Consider the following 21,666-nt stretch of genomic DNA (forward strand, 5'->3'; position numbering starts at 1 on the left):
CACTACTATTACTTGACTTAAACAGGAAAGTCATTTAAAATAAGCACCACATATTTCAGATAATACAAATTTGGGCATCAAGAGCTGCATTTAATTAATGTGTTCTACTCAGTAAATTAACGTGATTGAAAGAAAAAGTAAACCGAAAGAGCAGAGGGCTAAGAGCTTAGGCTTGACCAATTCTGACCTGAATGTAGGGGAGGCATACTAACAAGGCTGCACTGGAAAGCTAGAGAAAGAACCAGAAGAGTCTATTTTCATGCAAGCCAACTACTGGTTAAGTGGTTTGTTATCAAAATAATATTTATTATCAATTTATTATCAAAATAAGAACAACGTTTTATATACATTATTCCCACTTTAATTACAATCCCTCTTTATTTGCAAGGCGAATCCTCACTGTCTTTTCTCTTCACATTTCTCTCTTTCTCTTTTTTCTTACATTCAGGGTAGGCTGTTCCAAACCTGAATTCGGCTTGTGACCCAATCCCACCTGTCATGTTTTCCAGAGAGGACCATTCGAACCAATTAGGGAGACGGAGCCAGAAGGGGTTAGTCCTGCTGTGGAGAGCTTGTTGCCAGGGAAACTGGTCACTGCTCTGGCCCTGCATCAGTGGATGCTGCGACCAGATGCCACAGCAACAGTCTCTGTCTCAGGGTGACATGTTAATTGCTAGTAAAAGGGAAAAACAGGAGGATGGGATATTTTTAAGCAAACTGTAAATATACTCCAGTAAATGTCAATACTTTAAGGGAGAATACTATATTATTTTCTTCCTGGCTCTGGGCATTTAAGAAAATTTATATCAGTTCTCTGGCTAACCACTAAGACAATGGAACATAATTATTAGCAACTGTACATGACAAAGAATACAAATGAACTGTGGAAGAGAATTGATTTCCAGAGTTACTGCATTATAATATTCAAATGTTTAGTTTTTAGCAAAAATTACAATGAGTATAAAGAATTAGAAAAAGTAAGTCAACAGAAACCATGCCTGAGGAAGCTCAGATACTGAACTAAAAAGAAAAAGACTGTGTACAAATTGTCTTAAATATGCTCAAAAGAGCTAAAGGAAACCATGAACAAAGAACTAAAGGAAATCAGGAAAACTATGTATTAACAAAATAATGAAACAAATTGTAAAACAAGAAACAAACAAACAAAAATTCTGGAGCTGAAAAGTATAAGTAACAGAAATGAAAAACTGACTAGAGGTTCAAAAGTAGATTTGAGAGGGTAGAAGAAAGAGACAATGAACTTAAAGACAGGACAATTGAAATTATTCAATCTGAAGAGCAGAAAGAAAAAAGAATGAAGAAAAATGCAGAGTCTAAGGGATCTGGGGACACCATCAAGTGTATCAATATATACATTACTAGAGGCCTGGTGCAGTGATTGTTAAGGCAGACTGTTAAGTCACTACACTGGGAAATCATAACGTCTCTACTGTTAATTCCTCCCTAACTAGCAAGTGCCCTCACCAGTTTGAGCTTTAGTTTTCTTGACTGTACAAGGAGGGGATTGAATAGGTGATCGCTTTAAGACGCTTTCTGGTTCTGACATCCCGGGATCTTTTCCCCCATTGAAGAAATTTTCATCATATTAGTTAACTGCCTAGCACTCTCAAAGGGTTTTGATCATCAAATTTGGGACATCATTGGAGAGATTCACTGTTTGTTGTTGTTGTTTGTTTTGTTTTCAAAGATACCATTTACTGGTCAGCAGCAATGTGAAAGGGCCCAACCCGGGATCAGGTTTCCCTTACCTTCCTCAGCACTGCAGGATTCTTTAAGACCCTAAAAATACCCTAGTAATTTGACATAGTATAATTTCAATATTTATTTTTAGGGAAGTGTCTATGAATAAAAAAAAATTCAGTTTAGCATGTAAAACTGATAAAAGACCCCTAATTGAGAGATTATGTAAAACTAATGGCCAAATACATCAAGTCCTTTTTTCTCCTGGAGAATTGTTAGCACTGTCACCAGGTATCCATTTTAAACAAAGTCAAACTATTTGCAAGTCTTTCTTGGATAGATTACCTTGATCCTTCTACAAACACAAATAGAAGGCAATATATCCAAAACATCCCATGCTTGAAGGGGTGCTTGTAACACCAGTTCTATTTGGTTGCAACGATGCATTCAAATACCACTAGATAATGCACAACTGCACAGAATCGCTGACAAAACACTTGCTACTAAACAAATAGACAATCAGTTGTTCCAGGTCCTTAACCATTCATGCCATCCAAACTCTTTGAAAAACCTCACTTCAACTGCTGATAAGATCATTCACTCATCAATGGCCATCTTCAAATGACCTTTTACTAAGGATGTTATAGAAATGAATCAAGTGTGACTGATGTCAATATAAACTGCTTTGTATGAGGTAATGTTTATATAGTAGTCAAAGCATATAGTTCAGCAGAATTCTCTTGAAAAATGATATTCGTAATTTGAATAAAACAATTGTTAACAACCTTACGGGTTTTTAGCATATCTAAGAAAAATATGAATACCTACCCAGAATTTTAAATTAAGCCATTTTTAAAATTTAGCCAGAAAACTTAGGACACATAGGAAAAAAATATCCGAAGTATCTATTAATTCACAGAGCAAAAGAACTAACAAAGGACAATATATTTATAGACTTATATAATTACAATATAATAGCACATGTAATAAAGTAAAAACAGGGGATTAAATACCTTTTCTTCAGCTATACTGTAACGCACATTTTCCAAAAATACAGATGTATTTTCCACATTTGTATATCGTAAAAGAATATGAGCAAAATCTTCTTCACTGATGGTATTCATTCCATTAGAGTAGGAAAGGAATTCTATTTCTAAAACTTCTGTTTGGAGGTTATCCATGAATCTATGACAAGAGTGTATGAAGAATAAGTGAGATAAATGCAGAGTGTTGATGGTAACAGATGGCACTCAGGCTCTCAGGGCTTTGGCTTCCTCATCAGTGAAATGGGGGCAGTGATGAGACGAGTTAATGTGTGATGTATAGGAAATAACAATCCAGATGTCCACACATTTTTTATCATTCAGTAATTTCCTATCATTCTTATCAATAAAACCACTGGAATAAAGGTACTGATAGGAGTAGAAGACAGAGACCTTCAGTTAAGATGAAAGCAGAGAAAAGGTTTCACTGCACTAGGTGTTTCTGACTTTAGCATGTTAACATTTTTTTCAACACAAATATAAAAATTAAGCTCACCTATAAAAATCTTCAAAGTTGAGTTCAGCTTTTCCTTTCTTTCCAAAAAAGTGTACAAGAAGTGTGGTATCTGTTACCAAACTCATAATGTCATCAGCACGCTTAAAAAAAAAATCACAATTTAAAGGTTAGATGCAATGAGCAAATAGAATAAAGATACCCAATAACTCTCAAAGAATCTTATCAACATATAAATATTTAGGATATAAATATATTAACATTAGAATGAAAAGTGTAAGGCTATATTAATAAATGCCATTACAGTTAAATTGAAGTTCAAAATCAGAAAATAGAAATATGAAAAAAACCTATCTTTACCATCAAAAAATTTTAAAGATATTACATATTTTAGGAAGTTTCCTACCTCAAATATGCAAAAAAGGTACCTATATTTTAATTATCTATAATACTTGCACTCTTTTAGTAATCATCTAAATATTTTATTTTTACTTAAGTAATTTATAGTGGAATTTTCTTAATCAACCTGAAAATCCTTTTTTATTAGGATGTTCAAAGTAGGTAAAGTCTTCAGATGTATTGAACATATGGGGCTGACAAAGAAATGGTCTCAAGCTTTATAAATAACTTAAACCATAATACTTTTTTACTGTAGTCCATATTTATGATAATTTAGGTAGGAGATGCTATAATTTGAAAGAGAAACTACAGTAGTAATACTTTGAAATTTATATCACCTACAGTTTTTTCAAAGAAAAGTCTTACATTTTTTGAAAAATTCCAGAGGGTATTTCCTTTCCCATTCAACTTGATAAACCAAGTTCCAACAAGTGTATTCTTAAAATAGCTTAATTATATAGTCCTTATAAAGTTCAATGGCTTATGGAAAATCTTCATTATTTCCTTTTATGTAGCTTTATAGGTTTTTCCTTTCTTTCCCTTGCTTCCCTCCCTCCCTTCTCTCCTCCTACCCTCCCTCCATTCCTCCCACCTTCCACTTCTGTTCCAGTTCCTTCCTTCTTTATTTGGCCATTAACTCATACCTATCTTAGAAATTCAAGTAAAAAATGATAAATTTCACATAATTGTACCTTTCCCATATATTATCCTGCAAATTAAGAGTTATATAATAACTACCATTTTCTTTATTAAAAGGGATATATTTGAAATGTATTACTTCTTGGCCAGAACCCTGACAATAAGTACTCCATAAAAAACACACACATAGGAAATAGAAAGCATATACTCTTTTACAAAGGATCAGTCCTTTTCTCCTCTTCCACACTCTAAATTTTGGTAATCCTTTGATTCTTTATAGCCCTCTTTCATGAAGATAGCTATTTTATCCTACGTAACATTTACTAGTATAGGATCTTTGTTTCATTTCTCCCTAAACCAAATATTATTCTTTTCTAAAGACTAGTATGGTGTTATAGAGACTCTTCTCCTGATTGGTCTTTTCCCTCCAGCATGCCCACTTTGAATCCATGACACCTTTTCTAAAGTGATTTCTCTGCTTCACTGATTACTCCTCTCTCTTAAAAAACCCCAACGTGTAGGATATCTTCAGCTTTAAATGATCTAAAATTGTTGAAATTCTTAGTAATCTAATATATTTGCATTTAAGTAATTAAGTTTGAATTTTTTAAAATGATCTCTAGCATAAACCTCCTTATAATTGATATAGAAGATCTCTACTATTTCTCAGCTTAGTTTGCTGAGAAATAGTCCCAAGTATTCTCAGGAGTTGGAATAATCAATAAGTTCCCTAGAGTATAACCAACTTTTCTGAAGATCTGATTGCTAGAGGGAAAATAACACAGCCCGAAAATCAGGTGTCATTTACTATCTTTTAAATATATCGTATTAGTGATGCCAGCTTTTCAGAGCTCCCTATATGGCAGATTAGTGTAATTTTGAGTAGTGCTCAACAGGGACTACTACTTCACCAGCAGCTGTAGGTTGAGGACACAGACTGCTGGAATGGAAACAGCAGGATTTAAAATCAGATGACCTGGGTTCACTGACTTTCTGACCTTCAACTACCTTTTCTGTAAAATGGGAATAACCCTATCTATAATAACAATTCTGAGGATAAAATTAGAATATGCTTTTAAAAGAAATATACAAATGTTCTGATTGGCAGTCGTAAGATGCTTTGAAAAAAAGCATAAGACCTTGGGGGGGGGGGGCGGGACGGGAGAGATATCTCATGTTTATTATAGACATTTTTTGTGATTGTTTATAATCAAGTCTTATCAGTTTATTACCCATGAAACAGCTTAAATTAACAGGAGAAGGAAATATTTGAGAAGACATGGCTAAAAGGAGCATAAGAGTGAAGGCTCTAGCCAATCGGAAGTTAGCATGAGGAACTGGGGCAGTGGTCAGCAAACTGCGGCTCACGAGCCACACAGTTTGCCGACAACTGAACTGGGTTATCCATCTGGAAGCTAAAAAAACAGAATGTGGGAGGGACAAAATAGGTCAGAGGAGGAGGGTTGGTGTTTTAGAAAGCTGTTTACTTCACAAGTAAGCAGTAGTGTGGTGAAGGAATACAATGAAGCACAAGAGTCAGAGTCTGGCTTCGAGTCCTGACTTTTTTCCTTATTAGTTGAAGTGACTGTGGTGAAGTCAGTGTCTCTGAGGCTATTATCCTCAGGAATAACAAAAGTATCCTATATAATAAAAGCGTAGTATGCAAATTGTCCCCTCGACCAGGAGTTCTTCGGGAGTTTGACCGGGGGAAGCCAGGGGAAGGGAGGGAGGCCCTGGCCAGCAGCCTCTAGGGACCCTACCAGTGCATGGATTTCGTGCACTGGGCCTCTAGTCCACTATAAAGGATTACTGCATTAGATAACACATGTAAATCATTTAGCACTTTAACTGGCACATTGTAAAGGCCCAATAAATGTTAGCTACTATTATTTTGGCCAAATCAATGTATTTTAAGAAGTTCAGATAGAAAATATAATAATGTTGAAGCTTACTGCAAAAAAAAAAAAAGATTTTTACGTGGTACACTTTAACTTGTTATTGAAACTACACATATAATATTATATAGATCTGAAAAAAAGATGCCTTAAAATGAGAGGTTACAGAAAGACCAAAAGTTAGTGAACTCAGATAACATAATTATGGAATGCTTTCTCTAGTGCCGTGCTGTCCTTTACCTCGAGACCTAACACACGGGAATAAGATGGCTTTGTTTTACACAGGTTTAAATAATGACCTCATTCAGCCAGTTTTTCTCATGCCCACAGAGCACAGCAGATCTTCATTTACAGTCTTTCATCATGAAAATCTTATTAGACTTAGGTTGCACTTATCCAGATAATCCAGAGCCACAGAGGCATAAGTAAAAGTTTGACATTAGAGAGAAAAATTAGAAAATGGGAATGGTGAAAAGTGCCCCCCTTCAATGAAACGGAGTACTGTTGGGAGTCACTGAAAACTACACCAGAGTCCTTGGTATCCTAACAGTGTTATATAACTTGCATCACAGGAGGGCTGGGACAAAAATAGAGACTTCATCCCTTTGATTCTTGTGCTCATTGTTAAACTAAAATGAATTCAGGTGTTTTCATAAGAAAGCAAGAAACTGCCACAAAAGAACCCCAGGGGTCATTTACATGGAAGGCCATTACCTAACTTTGTTTTGATGAAAACTTACTTTAAATGGTTTCATAAAAAATGAAATAAATTAGTAAATTTGCATGAAATAAAAACATCAAACGATTAAAATAAAGAGTTTTAAGGATATCATTTCAACATATTTTTACTGATTCCAATGTGACAATCTTATCAAGCTCTATCCCAGGCTGGAGGACTGTTGGCAGAGGTTCTGAATAATCTATTGAAATTTATTAAGGATGAGTAAAGTTTAAAGCAAACAAAAAATTTTTAATTTCATCTATAAAACTCAAAATAGTTTTTAAAATTTTGTATTCAGACTGTACTCAACAGTTGTTTGAGAGGCTTACATAAATGTATTATCTATTATTTTGGTTAGAAAGTAGTGTTAGCTGTGGCATATTAAATTTTCATTATAATATGGATTTATTATAATCGAAAACCATCTATTGTTAGAAACAGCTTTGGCATAAGAATTTGAGAGGCTAATCTCAAATTTACCTACAATATTTGAAGAAAAGTACTTATCTCAAGATTTACATTTTAAATATACAAGAAACAAAGAAATACAAATAGATTTCTAAGCTTTCTTTCTGAACCAATTTGAATCCTGAAATACTGATACTATAAACAATTCAGTGTTACACCAGCATCAGTAGTAACCTATAAGGAATTAGAATGATTTGCAACTTAACCATAGTTAATTCTGTTATCCTCTCTAATGTGGGAAGGTGGTAACAGACAATCCCCAAATAATTATTTTCCTTTGGAATATAGCTTGTTTTGTTTTCTTCTTTTTCTTTTCTACTTTCTCTTCTCCATAAGATTTACTTTCATGATGCTTGAATAAATTCATTCATTAATTTAGCAGCTTATGATTATAGTGTGGATTGGCTACAGCCAACAGTGTGCTAGTAAACTGGCTCTCCCAGACAAAAAGCCCAATGGATTAGTGTTTGCCCATTTGTATGGTATTAATACTCCCATCATGGGCACTTTCAAGGTACCAACAAGATTTAACAGCATGATGAGTTAGGAAGAGCTGTGCAAAATTAGCTGTGAGAAGCCAAAAAAGCCAGCTCCAGCACACCTCTGACAGAGTGATAAACACCTTCAAAAGAACCTATATCATCTACCACCTTTGAGTGTATGTAAAATTTGCCTGGTCTTCTGATACTAAACCTCCAGGATATAAATTAAATTCAACATCTTATTAACAGACTGTGTCGAATTGAGAATTTCTAGAAGAGTTAAATGAGATGAAAGATGGGCTGGAGGCTGAGAGGTGGACAGACTAGTACGGAGAGGAACAACAGAGACACGACTTGGCTAGCAGCGAGGCCACAGTGGCTCATAGAGGCTCGAAGGGCTGGTGTCCCCAATGGCTCTGACTTTTAGACTCTGGAAAGTAAAGGCTCCCAGTAGTGCCTTCGCTTTGTGCCTGCACAAATGATCACAGAATTAAACACTTCCAATGTGTGCCTGCACAGATGATTAAAGTTAAGCACCTCTAAATTATCTATAAGTAGAACATCTATTACCACTTCATGCCTAAAAATAGTTCAAATTTAAAAGGTAATTTTAAAAGATTAATTGTTCACATAATTATACCATACTGATATATCAAACACAGTTTAGAGATAGGGGAAAAGCTTTATTTCTTTTGGGACTTTAAAATTGAACACAACTGACAAAAAACAAACATTTCTAAGTGTTTGCCCTAGTCATGTAACACTGTATATATAAATAACAGAAATTATACCCAATCCAGTTTACTTCTCTAGATATTTTTAGGTGTAACTTTTAAAAGTCAAACTTTAGAAAAAGAAATGAGAAACCAACTTTTCAAAGAAAAAACTAATGAGAGATATATCTGTTAGTATTTACTGAAAAGTCCTTTGTGATAAGATGATAGCCATCTCTAAAAAAGTCCTTTAAAAAATCTCAATAGAAACCATAAAATAACTCCTGGCCATGTAGCTCAGTTGGTTAGAGTCGTGGTCGGCAAACTGCAGCTCGCGAGCCACATGCGGCTCTTGGGCCCCTTGAGTGTGGCTCTTCCACAAAATACCACGGCCTGGGCAAGTCTATTTTGAAGAAGTGGCGTTAGAAGAAGTTTAAGTTTAAAAAATTTGGCTCTCAAAAGAAATTTTAATCGTTGTACTGTTGATATTTGGCTCTGTTGACTAATGAGTTTGCGGACCACTGGGTTAGAGCAACGTCCTCATATGCCAAGGTTGTAGGTTCGATCACTGATCAGGGCACAAAGATGTATGAACTAATGAATGCATAAATAAATGGGACTGTTGTTAACTGATGTTTCTGTCTCTCAAGTCAATAAAAAAAAGATTATTTAAAAAACATAAATTACTGTTTAATCTACAAGACACAGCCCATCTTTTAAAATGACAAATCCCTATGAACAGCGGCATAATCAGAGCAGGGTGGTGGGAGCAGTCTGAGCGCAGCAATAAGGTGTTTCTATAAAATTCAAAACCAGCATGAATAATAATTATTTTCCATGCACTTAACAATGTCAAGAGGAAATGTTCTCCCTTCCTTGACTGCTCCTACCACACCAGCTCCACACTAAGCTACTCTCTATTGATATTAGGACATTTAATTGTTTAAATCTTCCGTAACTCTAGCAATTAACTATCTTTTACCAAAGTTAAGTTTCATCATTTTATGAAATATTGCAAGTTAAAAGGTGAGAAGAATCTGTGAAACTATGCAACAGCCTTTTCAAATTGTCTAATAGTGATCCTTAAGTTAAAAATAACAATACTTCCTTTTAATTAAGTTGGAAAGTCATGTTTTCTACCAGCAAGTTGATTTAACATAGATATAGGTGACCTTGCAATCTCTGCCAGCGCAGCTGACATACTCACATACACCACTTACACAGAGAAATTATTGCTTTACTGGAGGAAAGGAAAAGCGCAAAATATATCTTTGGTTCCATCACTGTGACTCTAAAATAAAACGAGGATGAGATTAACAAAATGGCAAATAGTACAACGACCTGGTGGAGGTTTAATTATACCTCTGCGAGGTCTGAAAAGAGTGCTTGGCTTGTATTACGTCTCAGTGTATCCCAGTAGCTTCTGGAGACAAGTTCCTCAGCATCTGGTTTAAGTACCTGTAGAAGTTTTAAGAAGCACAACTGAAATCTAAAGGGTAGTCACAAAGAATGATAATTTATACACTTTAAATCTTTTCTACCCAACCTTGAAAAGAAAACACATTAGCTTCCCTTCTTTTGTTTTCGGCTGCACACAACAGTATTATATTACATTGCTGGTAAACCCTGGGTATTTTCAAAGGTGTAATGGTATATAACCACTCTTTCTAAGTACAATGTGGCTTTGTCAAAAAGAATCATATTCTTCAACCCTCCCCCATGCCCTTCTACTGAAACATGCGTAACTTCTAAGAAAGTGTGAAATAAAAATTTTATTCATGCCTGATGTGAAGTCAATTCATTTGTAGAAGATCTGGGGAAATTTTGTAGCAACCAATAAAAACCATGATTAATTTAAAAATGAATTATTGTTGGCTGGCAACATTGTGTTAGTGCATCAAAGGATCAAAATAACCGTGTCCACACTTTAGGGAAACAAAATTTAAACTAATCTGAAAATTGTCAAGAAGAAATAAGCCAGTTTACTCAAAGCTCCTCAGGGATTTGATAGGTGTGTCTGCTGTGACTAGATAAGGTACTTGCTATCTACCATGATGAGAGAACACTAGCTTCTACCTCAGTATTGGCTAGTCTGAAGAGGAGGATATCTAGACTAAGAAGTGTAGTCTAATCTTCATATAAAAATGCAGAACTACAAACTTAAGAGTTTATAAAGACTTAAAAATATTTAAATGTAAGTTTCTGTCCAGATTTACCAGAGAAGGCTTCCCAGGTTCTCGGGCTTGGAATTTCTTTGATTATTGTGGGAAAAAAATGCAGCACAGTACACTTAGGAGTAGCAGCTGATGACGAGAGCACTTTTATTTATGTGTGTATGTGTGTTAACTTTTAAAAGTCTGATGCCACTAGTAAAATTATAACACATCTGAGGATTATTTCAAAGATCTAAGCAATGTAAGTTTCAATTCATTATTTATTTGAAAACACTGCCTATTGCCCGTATTTGAATAAAATCTTTAAATATGTTAATAGTATAGTATTATTCAGGAGTCACGTATACTAGTATAACAAAGACATATTTATTACCATAAGTGTAAATTTAGCCATATGACATTTTGCTCATCACCCCCTTTAGTAACTAAACAAGCTTTAACTAAAATTATAAGCGAAATAAGTAAAATGAGCTGAATATAGAACTAACACAGTTCGCTTTCTTTTATGTAGGTATGATAGAACCTCAATAAATGGTAGCCAGATTAAATATTGTACAAGTATTATCCAAACATTTTGAACATGGATATACTTTTAAATTGTAACTTAGAAGGTTAATGTATGATAAAGAAAAGGATGACTAAATCTATCAAGCTAGAAAATAAGACTTACTATATTATTCTTAGGAGGGTTACAGGGATGACTTGCTTTGTGAAGCCTCTTCCCTACTTCCAAACACTTGTCAACATCACACACACACACACACACACACACACATTGATGACATTAGAAAAATATTTACAACCTATTAAGGGATAAAATCAATTTTATAAACTTTACTGACATGGATCTCTATAGAAAAAACATATTTCCTGCGCATAGAAAAGAGGTAAGTATACTGCAATATACTGATTATCTCTGAATGGTGGCATTAGAATATTTTTTATTTTCTCCTTTTCATGTTGCTATATTTTAAAATAAGAATGTGTATTTATCTATCACGATAATATATCACTTTTAAAAAATATATTTTATTGATTTTTTACAGAGAGGAAGGGAGAAGGATAGAGTTAGAAACATCGATGAGAGAGAAACATCGATCAGCTGCCTCCTGCACACCCCCCACTGGAAATGTGGGCACATCCAAGGTACATGCCCTTGACCGAAATCAAACCTGGGACCCTTCAGTTTGCAAGCCGAAGCTCCATCCATTGAGCCAAACTGGTTAGGGCGAGGATAATATATCACTTTTTAAAATAAAATAAAAGTCTTATTTAGAACATAACAGCTTAATAGTCACCTTCTGCAAAAAGCTTTCCAACTTTTTATTTAGCTTCCGGTTAAATTTTGCTAGAATATACAATGGAATGGCTGCATTAAAGTCTTTTAAATTATAAAGTTTCTGAGGGAAGGGGCAATGTTCTCACAGCAACTACTATCATGCCTTGTGTTAAATAAATATATGGTATGCAATTACAGGGAAATATGGCTAATATATCAGTAGTTTTCCTGGCCATTCCTATATGTGTGTCTGTTCAGGAGCCAATATTTAATGATTTAATTAATGGTTTGGATGATGTAATTAAAAGTAAATTTTCAGAACATGAAAAACTAGTAGAAATCTTTAATACCAGAAAAATATAATAGAATATTTAAAATAAACTTAAGGTAGCCATAAAAATTAGAATAGATTTTAATAGCAAGAAATGCAAAGCAAACACAAAATCAGAACATACACATGCAGGCTAAGGAAAGACTGATAGGGGAATATGCCCAATATAACTGAGTGCTGTCATTATAAAACAGATATTATAATGTTACGATATGTAAATAGTAGAAAAACTGGCAAAGACTTTCTTCAGTCTTAGTGTCTCTGATGACTCTGTGAGCTTTAGGCCTCCTTACCAGAGTGTAAGGTAGGTCTACGCCTTTATTAAAAGAGGTAAAAGACAGATAGTTCAGTGAACATTAAAGAATAAAAGTAAACAATCTTCATATTTGAGAGGTTCAATAAATTTCATAACAGATAATAGTAAAAAAGATATACTATAGAATTGTAGAATACCAAAGGCAAAAAAAAAATCTTAAAAGTAGCAAGAAAGGAAACAAGATTATCTACAAAATAATAATAATTAGACTTAGAACTGACTTTTCAATGTCAATAGAAGTCAGAAGACCGGAATCTACACTAATAAAAGAGAAACATGCAAATTGACTGTACCTCTGCTATGCCCACAAGCCACGCCCACCATCCAATTAGGAGCAAGTATGCAAATTAACCCAACAAATATGGCGGTGGCCACGGAGCTGGAGCAAACAGGAGGCGTGGGTTTCCCCGGAAATGGAGGAAGCCAAGCTTCCCACCCGCTCTGGCCGGCCCTGGCCTCCACTCAAGGCTGCAAAGTTTCAATTATAGAAGATAAATAAATCCCAGATACCAGGGCCTCTGCTTGGGTCACCGGGGGGCGTGGCCGGCCTGAAAACCACCACAGGCCCCTCGCCCAGGCCGCTCCATGCCCCAAGGGAACCCCTACCCTGATCCGAGACACCCTTCAGGGCAAACCAGCTGACTCCCACCCGTGCACCAGGCCTCTATCCTATCTAATAAAAGAGTAATATGCAAATTGACCATCACTCCAACACACAAGATGGCTGCCCCCATGTGGTCAAAGATGACTGCCCCCATGTGGACACAAGATGGCCACCACAAGATGGCTGGCAGGGAGGGCAGTTGGAGGGGACCAGGCCTGCAGGGGAGGGCAGTTGGGGGCGATTGGACCAGCAGGGGAGCAGTTAGGGGGTGATCAGGCTGGCAGGCGGAAGCAGTTAGGGGCAATCAGGCAGGCAGGCAGGCAAGCAGTTTGGAGCCAGCAGTCCTGGATTGTGTGAGGGATGTCCGACTAGGGATCAAGCCTAAAACAGTAGTCGGACATCCCCCAAGGGGTCCCAGGTTGGAGAGATGTAGGCTGGGCTGAGAGACATCCCCCCCCCCAGTGCATGAATTTCATGCACCGGGCCTCTAGTCCTATATAATAAAAGACTAATATGCAAATTGTTCCCTTGACCGGGAGCCCGACTGGGAGTTTGACCAGGGGGCAGGGCCAGCCTGCCAACCACCCCGGCCCCTCCCCCCAGCTGGCCCTGCCCCCAATCACCCCCCACCCTGATTGGGGGCGAGGCCGACTGGCCAACCTCCCACGGACCCTTCCCCCCAGGCCAGCACAGCCTGATCATCCCTGATTAGGGCAGGCCGGCCAGACCCCACCTGTGCATGATTTCGTGCACCAGGCCTCTAGTAAGATAAATAATGTAATATACAGCATGATGACTATAGTTAACAATACTGTATTTTATATTGGAATTTGCTATGAGAGATCTTAAAAGTTCTCATCATGAGAAAAAATTGTGTAACTATGGGATAATGATGGATGTTAACTAAATTTATTGTGGTAATCATTTTGCAATATATACATATATTATGTTGTACACCTTAAACTAATACAACATTATATGCCAGTTATATTTCAATAAAACTTGGAGAAAATAAGGGCAAAGTAAAGATATTTCCAGAAAGAGGGTTTTAATAAATTTTACCAGAAGACACTCATTTGAGAATATAGTTTGTGAGTATAAGATTATGAAATTTAACAAGGGGTGAGATTAAGAAGGGGCTTAGTGAGTAAGAAGTGCAAATATGTAAGTAATACTAAACGCTGATGGTATATATTTAAGAAGTCTAATTTGTGGTATTAAAAAACCGACAAAGGTAAACACTGTGCAATGTCAAGTACCCATGCCAGGAGGGGAATGAAAGATATTAAAGCACTTTAAGAATCTATTTTTAAGGAAGAGAGTAAAGATATGGCTTAATCTAAGACTGTATTATTTTAAGTATACTTATAAAAATTTCAAGAATATAGAGGGATGTTTTCTAAATGAGTATAGAGAAAAATATAAAGAAGGTAAGAAAGAAGAAAAGTATTTAAAATGACTAAAATAAATCCAAATAAATTAGTAATCATAGTAATGTAAATTAACTGAATTTTCCAGTTAGAAAGCACAGATTATCAACCCAGATAAAAAGGAACCTATAAAATATACAAACTATACTTTTAATAAAAACACATCTAAAATATAAGGACAGAGAGAGGTAGAAAAAGATGTACCAGACTTTTACTAATGACAGGCTAGTAAACAGCACCAATTTTCTTAATGAGAATAAATGAAAAAGCTAGACAAAATATAAAACAAATATCTTCTCCAAAGTATCGTAAAGACATTCCTTTGCCTCTGGTACTGTATTGACAGCTGCACTGATGTTGCAAAAGCAACAGTGGGTAAAACTGCTGACGTCTTAGTATAAGAACAATGGTGGAACCAAAGACCAAAGCCATTACATTCTTCAATTCCATCTATTCACATTAAAAAAAAAATGTTTCCCTTAAGAATGTACTTACTGAGAACCCAGAAATGGACCCAAGCCATTATGCTCAATTAATATTTCACAAAGAAGGCAAGAGCATACAATGGAGTCAAGACAGTCTCTTCAATAAATGCTGTTGGGAAAATTGGACAGATACATGCAAAAAAATGAAACTAGACCACCAACTTACACCATATGCAAAAATAAACTAAAAATAGATAAAGGACTTAAACGTAAGATGGAAAACCATAAAAATCCTAGAAGAATCCATAGGCAGCAAAATATCAGACATATGTAATATCAATATCTTTACCAATACAGCTCCCAGGACAATGGAAACTAGAGAGAAAATAAACTAATGACACTACATCAAAATAAAAAGCTTCTGCACAGCAAAGAAACCATCAACAAAACAACAAGAGAGCCCACTGCATGGGAGAACATATTTGCCAATGTTATCTCCAATAAGGGTTTAATCTCCAACATTTACAGGGAACTCATACAACTTAACAAAAGGAAGATAAACAATCCAATAAAAAAATGGGCAAAGGATCTAAATAGACACTTTCGAAAGTGGACATACAGAAGGCCAAGAGACTCATAAAAACATGCTCAAAGTCACTAATCATCCGAGAGATGCAAATCAAAACTATAATGAGGTACCACCTCACACTTGTCAGAATGGCTATCATCAACACACAACAAATGCTGGAGAGGATATGGAGAAAAAGGAACACTCATGCTCTGCTGGTGGGAATGCAGACTGGTGCAGCCACTGTGGAAAACTGTATGGAGTTTCCTCAAAAAATTAAAAATGGAACTCCCATTTGACCTAGTAATCCCACTTCTAGGAATATATCCCAAGAAATCAGAAACACCAATCAGAAAGGATATGTGCACCCCTATGTTCATAGCAGCACAATTTACAATAGCTAAGATTTGGAAACAGCCTAAGTGCCCATCAGCAGATGAGTGGATTAAAAAATGGTGGGACAGCTACACAATGGAATACTATGCTGCTATAAATAAGAAATAACTCTTACCATTCACAACAGCATGGATGAACCTGGAGAGCATTATGCAAAGTGAAATAAGCCAGTCGGAGAAAGATAAATATCACATGATCTCACTCATTTGTGGAATATAATGAACAACATAAACTGATGAACAAAAATAGATCCAGAGACACAAAAGCATCAAACAGACTGTCAAACCTCAGAGGGAAGGCAGGGGAGGGTGAGGAAGGTGGGTAAGAGATCAACCAAAGGACTTGTATGCATGCATATAACCATAACCAATGGACACAGAGGGGGGGGGGAGGTGAGGGCATGTGCTGGGGGATGGGAGTGGCTGGGGTGAGGTCAATGGGGGGGGGGAGAAGGAGACTTATGTAATACTTTAAACAATAAAGAATTTAAATTAAACAAGTTTTAATTTCAATAAAAGGAATAAAAAGAATACTTGCTAAAGAATAAACCTACAATTTTGTTAAACTGACCTTTGAACATATTTCAGTATTTGGTGTGGAGAGACTGGAAGCATGCATAAAGCACTTCTCCTGACTACTAGAGTCATATGACTGTCTTCAGAAAAAAACATTTGTGTGATGGTTAGTGTTGAAAAAAAAAGTAGCCACTTCTTTTCATGAACAATCATTTTTACTTGAAAGAACAACTGACAGACAAACTATGGTTGTTTAGACTTTGGTATCTGGCAGACATTTTTTTTTTAAGTGAACCAAGTGAGCCTGTCACTCCAAGGGAAGCAATTGAGAGTATTTGTTGCCAAAATAACATACTGCAACAGCTTGACTGCAGAAGCATCTATGAGAAACCAGCTGTCTTCTATGAAGCCAGACACTAAATAGATTTGCAAAGAATGTAAAATGCCACTATCTTCACTACATTTTTGAAGTTATTTTTCATTAAAATGTTCGTTAACATGTGAGTTTTTATTTTAAAATGGATAATAAATATTTTTAAATTTCTCAGTTGTAACTTCTAATATGGTAAATATTAGTAAATATAGATAGATATAACCAATATAAACAAAAGCTCTTTTGGGTCTTCAATAATTTTCAACAATGTAAAGGGGTTCTGAGACCAAAATGTTTGACAACTGCTGCTTACAGCAATGACAGTGAATGAACTAGACCTAGATACAACAATGAAAATGAAATGGACAATCATGATGTTGAGTCAAAGAAGAAACATGAAAAACTTATATAATATGATCCCATTTATATGAGTTCCAAAATGGGTAAAACTAAATTATATGATTTATGATGCATACATAAGTAGGTGGTAAAACTGCAAAGCAAAGAAGTGACTTACATAAAAGTTATTTCTGTAGTTATCTTTTGGAGAAGAGGAAAGGATTATCATTAGAGAGACAATATGAAGGAGCTTTTTGGGACACAGCAATGTTTATTTTTTAGCTATATGATGGTCAAACTTTTATTATTATTTATTTTTTTAACAGTAAATTTCTGAACTAAAATATATTTTAAAAATCAGGAAAAGCTTCATCATCATTAGAAGGAAAACTAGAAAATAAAAAAAACACAAAATACAAAAATAACAAAATATTAATAAAAATAAAGGTGGTATATTTATTTTAACAACAAAATAGATTTTAAGACAAAAACATTTCTAGATATCTAGGGCTAGTATATTATAGAAGAGTCAATTCACTAAAAAGACATAAGTAATTTCTATTCTTAAATAGACAATAACAATGTTTCAAAAGTATATAAAGTAAAAATAACATAATTATAAGTAGAAATTGACAAGTCTATTATTGTAACATATAATTTAACATACTAACTGAAAGATTAAGCAGACAAAAACATTAGAAATAACAAGAAATTTAAAACATTTAATTAATAAGTTTGTTCTAATGTATGTTTTGATATATTATCTATCTTTTTTTTTTAATATATTTTTTATTGATTTTTTAAGAGAGGAAGAGAGAGGGATAGAGAGTTAGAAACATCGATGAGAGAGAAACATCGATCAGCTGCCTCTTGCATACCCCCTAACTGGGGATGTGCCCGCAACCAAGGTACATGCCCTTGACCGGAATCGAACCTGGGACCCTTGAGTCCGCAGGCCGACGCTCTATCCACTGAGCCAAACCGGTTTCGGCTATATTATCTATCTTAAAAATATAACCCTAAACCCCAAATTAGAAATAAACATTTTTTTCAAACACAGATCATTTATAAATATTAAAATTGTTTTAGTCCATAAAACACATCTCAACATGTATCAAAAAACTGTATAAAAGCTAGTACATTTTTTACGACAATGGATAAAGGGTAATTAAGATAATCTTTAAGTACCTTAAAAAGTCACATAAGGCATACCAAAATCAAATATACTTCACTTTTGCATTATTTATTCTTTTGAATTTTTAATACGTCTTTTCATTACAGTGGTAAGATAATCAACAGTTGGATATGTCAGAAATATGAAAAGAATCAGGGTTGTTTGGAACAGAAAGTTGTAAGGTAATGATCTTCATGAATACTGAAGCAAGAAATGTTAGCAAGAAATAATTTGACAGAATACAGATAGAATCTACTGCAGGAGTGGTTAAATTTTGGAACAGGGTACTACAGAGGACACAGAATCTCTGTCTCTATAGTAAAAGTCAAGAGGACCTCTGCCTTTACTGAGGAACTTCTTCCTAAGGTTAGAATCTTAGGTTATATTCAGCTCCATGAACTGGACTCAAATTAGACACTTGATCACTCCAGTTCATCTACAGCTCTGGAAACCAGCAGATAATTACCAGTTAATTCATAATATTATAATAATATATTTGTGAATAAATGAATTTTCCTTGTTAGCATTTTTTGAAAATTATTATTATGAATTTAAAGGAAAAGTATAAATTGCCATAGTTGAAAAATGGCTCATGCAATGACATATTAGATTAGAAAAATAAATAATAAAGTCATAAGTATTAACATTTATTAAGTTTCACAGGACATATGGTATTATAAACTTCAAGATATTTATCTTTCATATTACCAATTTTTGAAATGATTAATAGAGGAATCTTTTTAAAATTTTAAGAAAATGATAGACCATATTTAAAGACAAACAGTTGTGAATTTTGTAGAAAAAATTTAAGTATCTTGTAAAGAATCAAAATAACTAGTCCGTCCTACAGTCCCATGGACTTGGCTTGTTTGCCAACCCATTCTAGGTCCACTCCTTGCGACCTTGGCAAGGTATCTGAGGTTTATGTTATGCCGAATCCGCCTCCAGCATATGTTCAAATCTAGAACAGAGTCAGGTTTTGTGTCTTGGACTCTTGATTGTCCAACACAGGAGGCAGCACAGCTGCTTACAGAGTTGCACACTATAACTGAACTCTCTGACCTGCATTATGCTGAGTCCATCACCCTGAATTCAAAGGCCTACTCTCAGGTGGAACTTAGGTAATTTGAGGGATCCTTCTAACCTTGGGGAAATTAAATGAATCGTGTATGTTTACATTCAAAAGGGGCATGGCCTACTCTGAGTTATTTAGTAGCTGGGCTAACCAACAAGCTCAACTTTCCAGGAGAAAGCAAAGAAGAAAGCTTAGCATAAGAAGAGTATATTGGAAGATCATTTACAGAACTCCTAACTTTGTCAGGAAAAGAAGAGTCTGAAAATCATAATCCTCTTTGAGAAATAACATGATACATTGATAGATTAAACATATCTAATGTCAGCTTATACCAGACTTTCGTATAGACCATGGGTGATAGGCAGGCATCAAAGGTTTTAGAAAAAAAAATTGGGAGAAATACTGAAAACTAAGAAAAGTCTATCCATTAACATACCTCTGTATCAGAATTGAGAAAATAATGTATGTCAGATATATAGACCTAGTTCTTAAAATGCCTGTGTTTGCAGGAGCACAGTCTGAAAATCTGCTCCAAAATTTGTATTTAACTCTTCAAATACTGCTGAAAATTAAAGATTTCAATTGTTTACCAGAGTTGTTGGTTGTTATTCACTCATCTTTTCTTTATTTCAATCTAAAGTTGAAGATATATAATTACTCTGTAAATTTTAGTCTTCTAATAAATATAGGAAGGAAATAAAAAAAAATTTGGCTTGGTTGCAACTTATCATATTCAATAAATTCCTAAACATTTCAGTAGCAGATATAGTTTTATATAACAAAATAACATTATCAAGTATAACAGAGGAGGGATATTCACATAAAGAATATTTAAATTATTGTACATACACTATTAGTAGGTGAATGGTATCCATACAGTTGAAGACGCTGACATAGAGCACAAAGGGCCAAATGAAGTGTCACATTTCAAAATGAACCCAAGTATAGCAAAAGGAAAAAAGAAAAAGATGACAAAGTAATCAATTAGGAAGGGCAAATCATTATGCTACATTCTATATACAGAGCATACACACAAGTGGGATAAATGTTAAAGATGAGTAGCAAAGTTTAAAAAATCTCATATAATTAAACATTATTTATAATGTGCTCATTTCAATTGTAACTTTCTGATGGAGCTATTGCTTTGAGTAAAACTTGTTCCTCCAAAGTATGTGATTTTATTTAGACATGCTTTGGCAATTCTATATGCAATAGGGGAAATCTAGATGTAGCATGGAAATGGTATAAGAGACCTGCGAAGGAATCTTGTTCTGCTCTTACAGTGCCATGACCTTAGGCAAATTAATGAATCTAAGATTGTTTTCTCATCTGTAAAACAGATATGGTACTTACCTGGGAGACACATAATGAGGACTAAATGGAAGTAAAATTTATAATAGCTATAGCACAGAGCTTAGCAAATAATGTGTCTCAAGAATGTTATGTTCATTTTCCTCTCTCCTTCTGAAGCAGTTAATCTTATTTGGCATGTAAATATTTTTAGATTTGGTTTTGATTTAATTTTGATTTGGGTATGTAAATATTCAGTTTAAGTAGCTACATGGTTCTACTAATTCCTTTTTGAGTGTTTATTTCACATACTGTTAAGTGACTACATGTTTTAGTTCATTTAAATCCGTAAGAATCACATGTGATCATTACTCCTCTTGTCCCCTTTGTAAAAGTGAAGAAACTGAGCCACATAGATGTTAAGGACCTTTTTCAAGGTCACCCAGGTATTAAGGACAGAGCTGATATTCAAACCCTGTGCTATGCTTTCTCTCTAATATAATCCATATGTTTTCACTCTCAATTTTAATAGCTTCAAAACTCAAAAATCTCATCAGTTCATATCTGCATTATTTAAAATATGATGGCTATTAACATTAACTTACTACTAATTAAACATAGTAACAAACATTTGTAGAGAGCTATATTATCATAGAGTGCTGAGGGTATTTTAAGAAATAGTCTGATAGCTAAACTAGGTAAATGAAATTAATTAAATTATATATGTTAATTATTTGAATTCCTGGTAGACCAATGCAAATCACTAATTTGCAAATGAAACAATTATCATTTACATGCCAACAAAATTCACTATGTTTCTGCTATCTAAGTACTAGATGAAGAAATATGCTACAGTGGGTAA

The 21,666-nt window shown here is 34.8% G+C and overlaps 1 protein-coding gene across 4 annotated transcripts in view; it reads right to left on the reverse strand.

The window, feature by feature from the left end:
• Positions 1-21,666, reverse strand: part of MICU3 (mitochondrial calcium uptake family member 3) — an 83,581-nt gene that overhangs the window by 8,759 nt on the left and 53,156 nt on the right. For 2 of the 4 annotated variants that reach the window (XM_079778660.1, XM_079778663.1), the window contains 4 exons: positions 20,364-20,402; positions 9,878-9,973; positions 3,241-3,341; positions 2,715-2,886 (listed from right to left, as the gene is read on the reverse strand). In XM_079778660.1, the coding sequence (XP_079634786.1) occupies positions 2,715-2,886; positions 3,241-3,341; positions 9,878-9,973; positions 20,364-20,402 (408 nt within the window). The remainder of the gene's footprint in view (positions 1-2,714; positions 2,887-3,240; positions 3,342-9,877; positions 9,974-20,363; positions 20,403-21,666) is intronic. The other 2 variants (XM_079778662.1, XM_079778661.1) reach the window with 2 other exon arrangements.

The sequence above is a fragment of the Cnephaeus nilssonii genome (assembly GCF_951640355.1).
Source record: "Cnephaeus nilssonii genome assembly, chromosome: 8".
Taxonomy (NCBI): Eukaryota; Metazoa; Chordata; class Mammalia; order Chiroptera; family Vespertilionidae; genus Cnephaeus; species Cnephaeus nilssonii.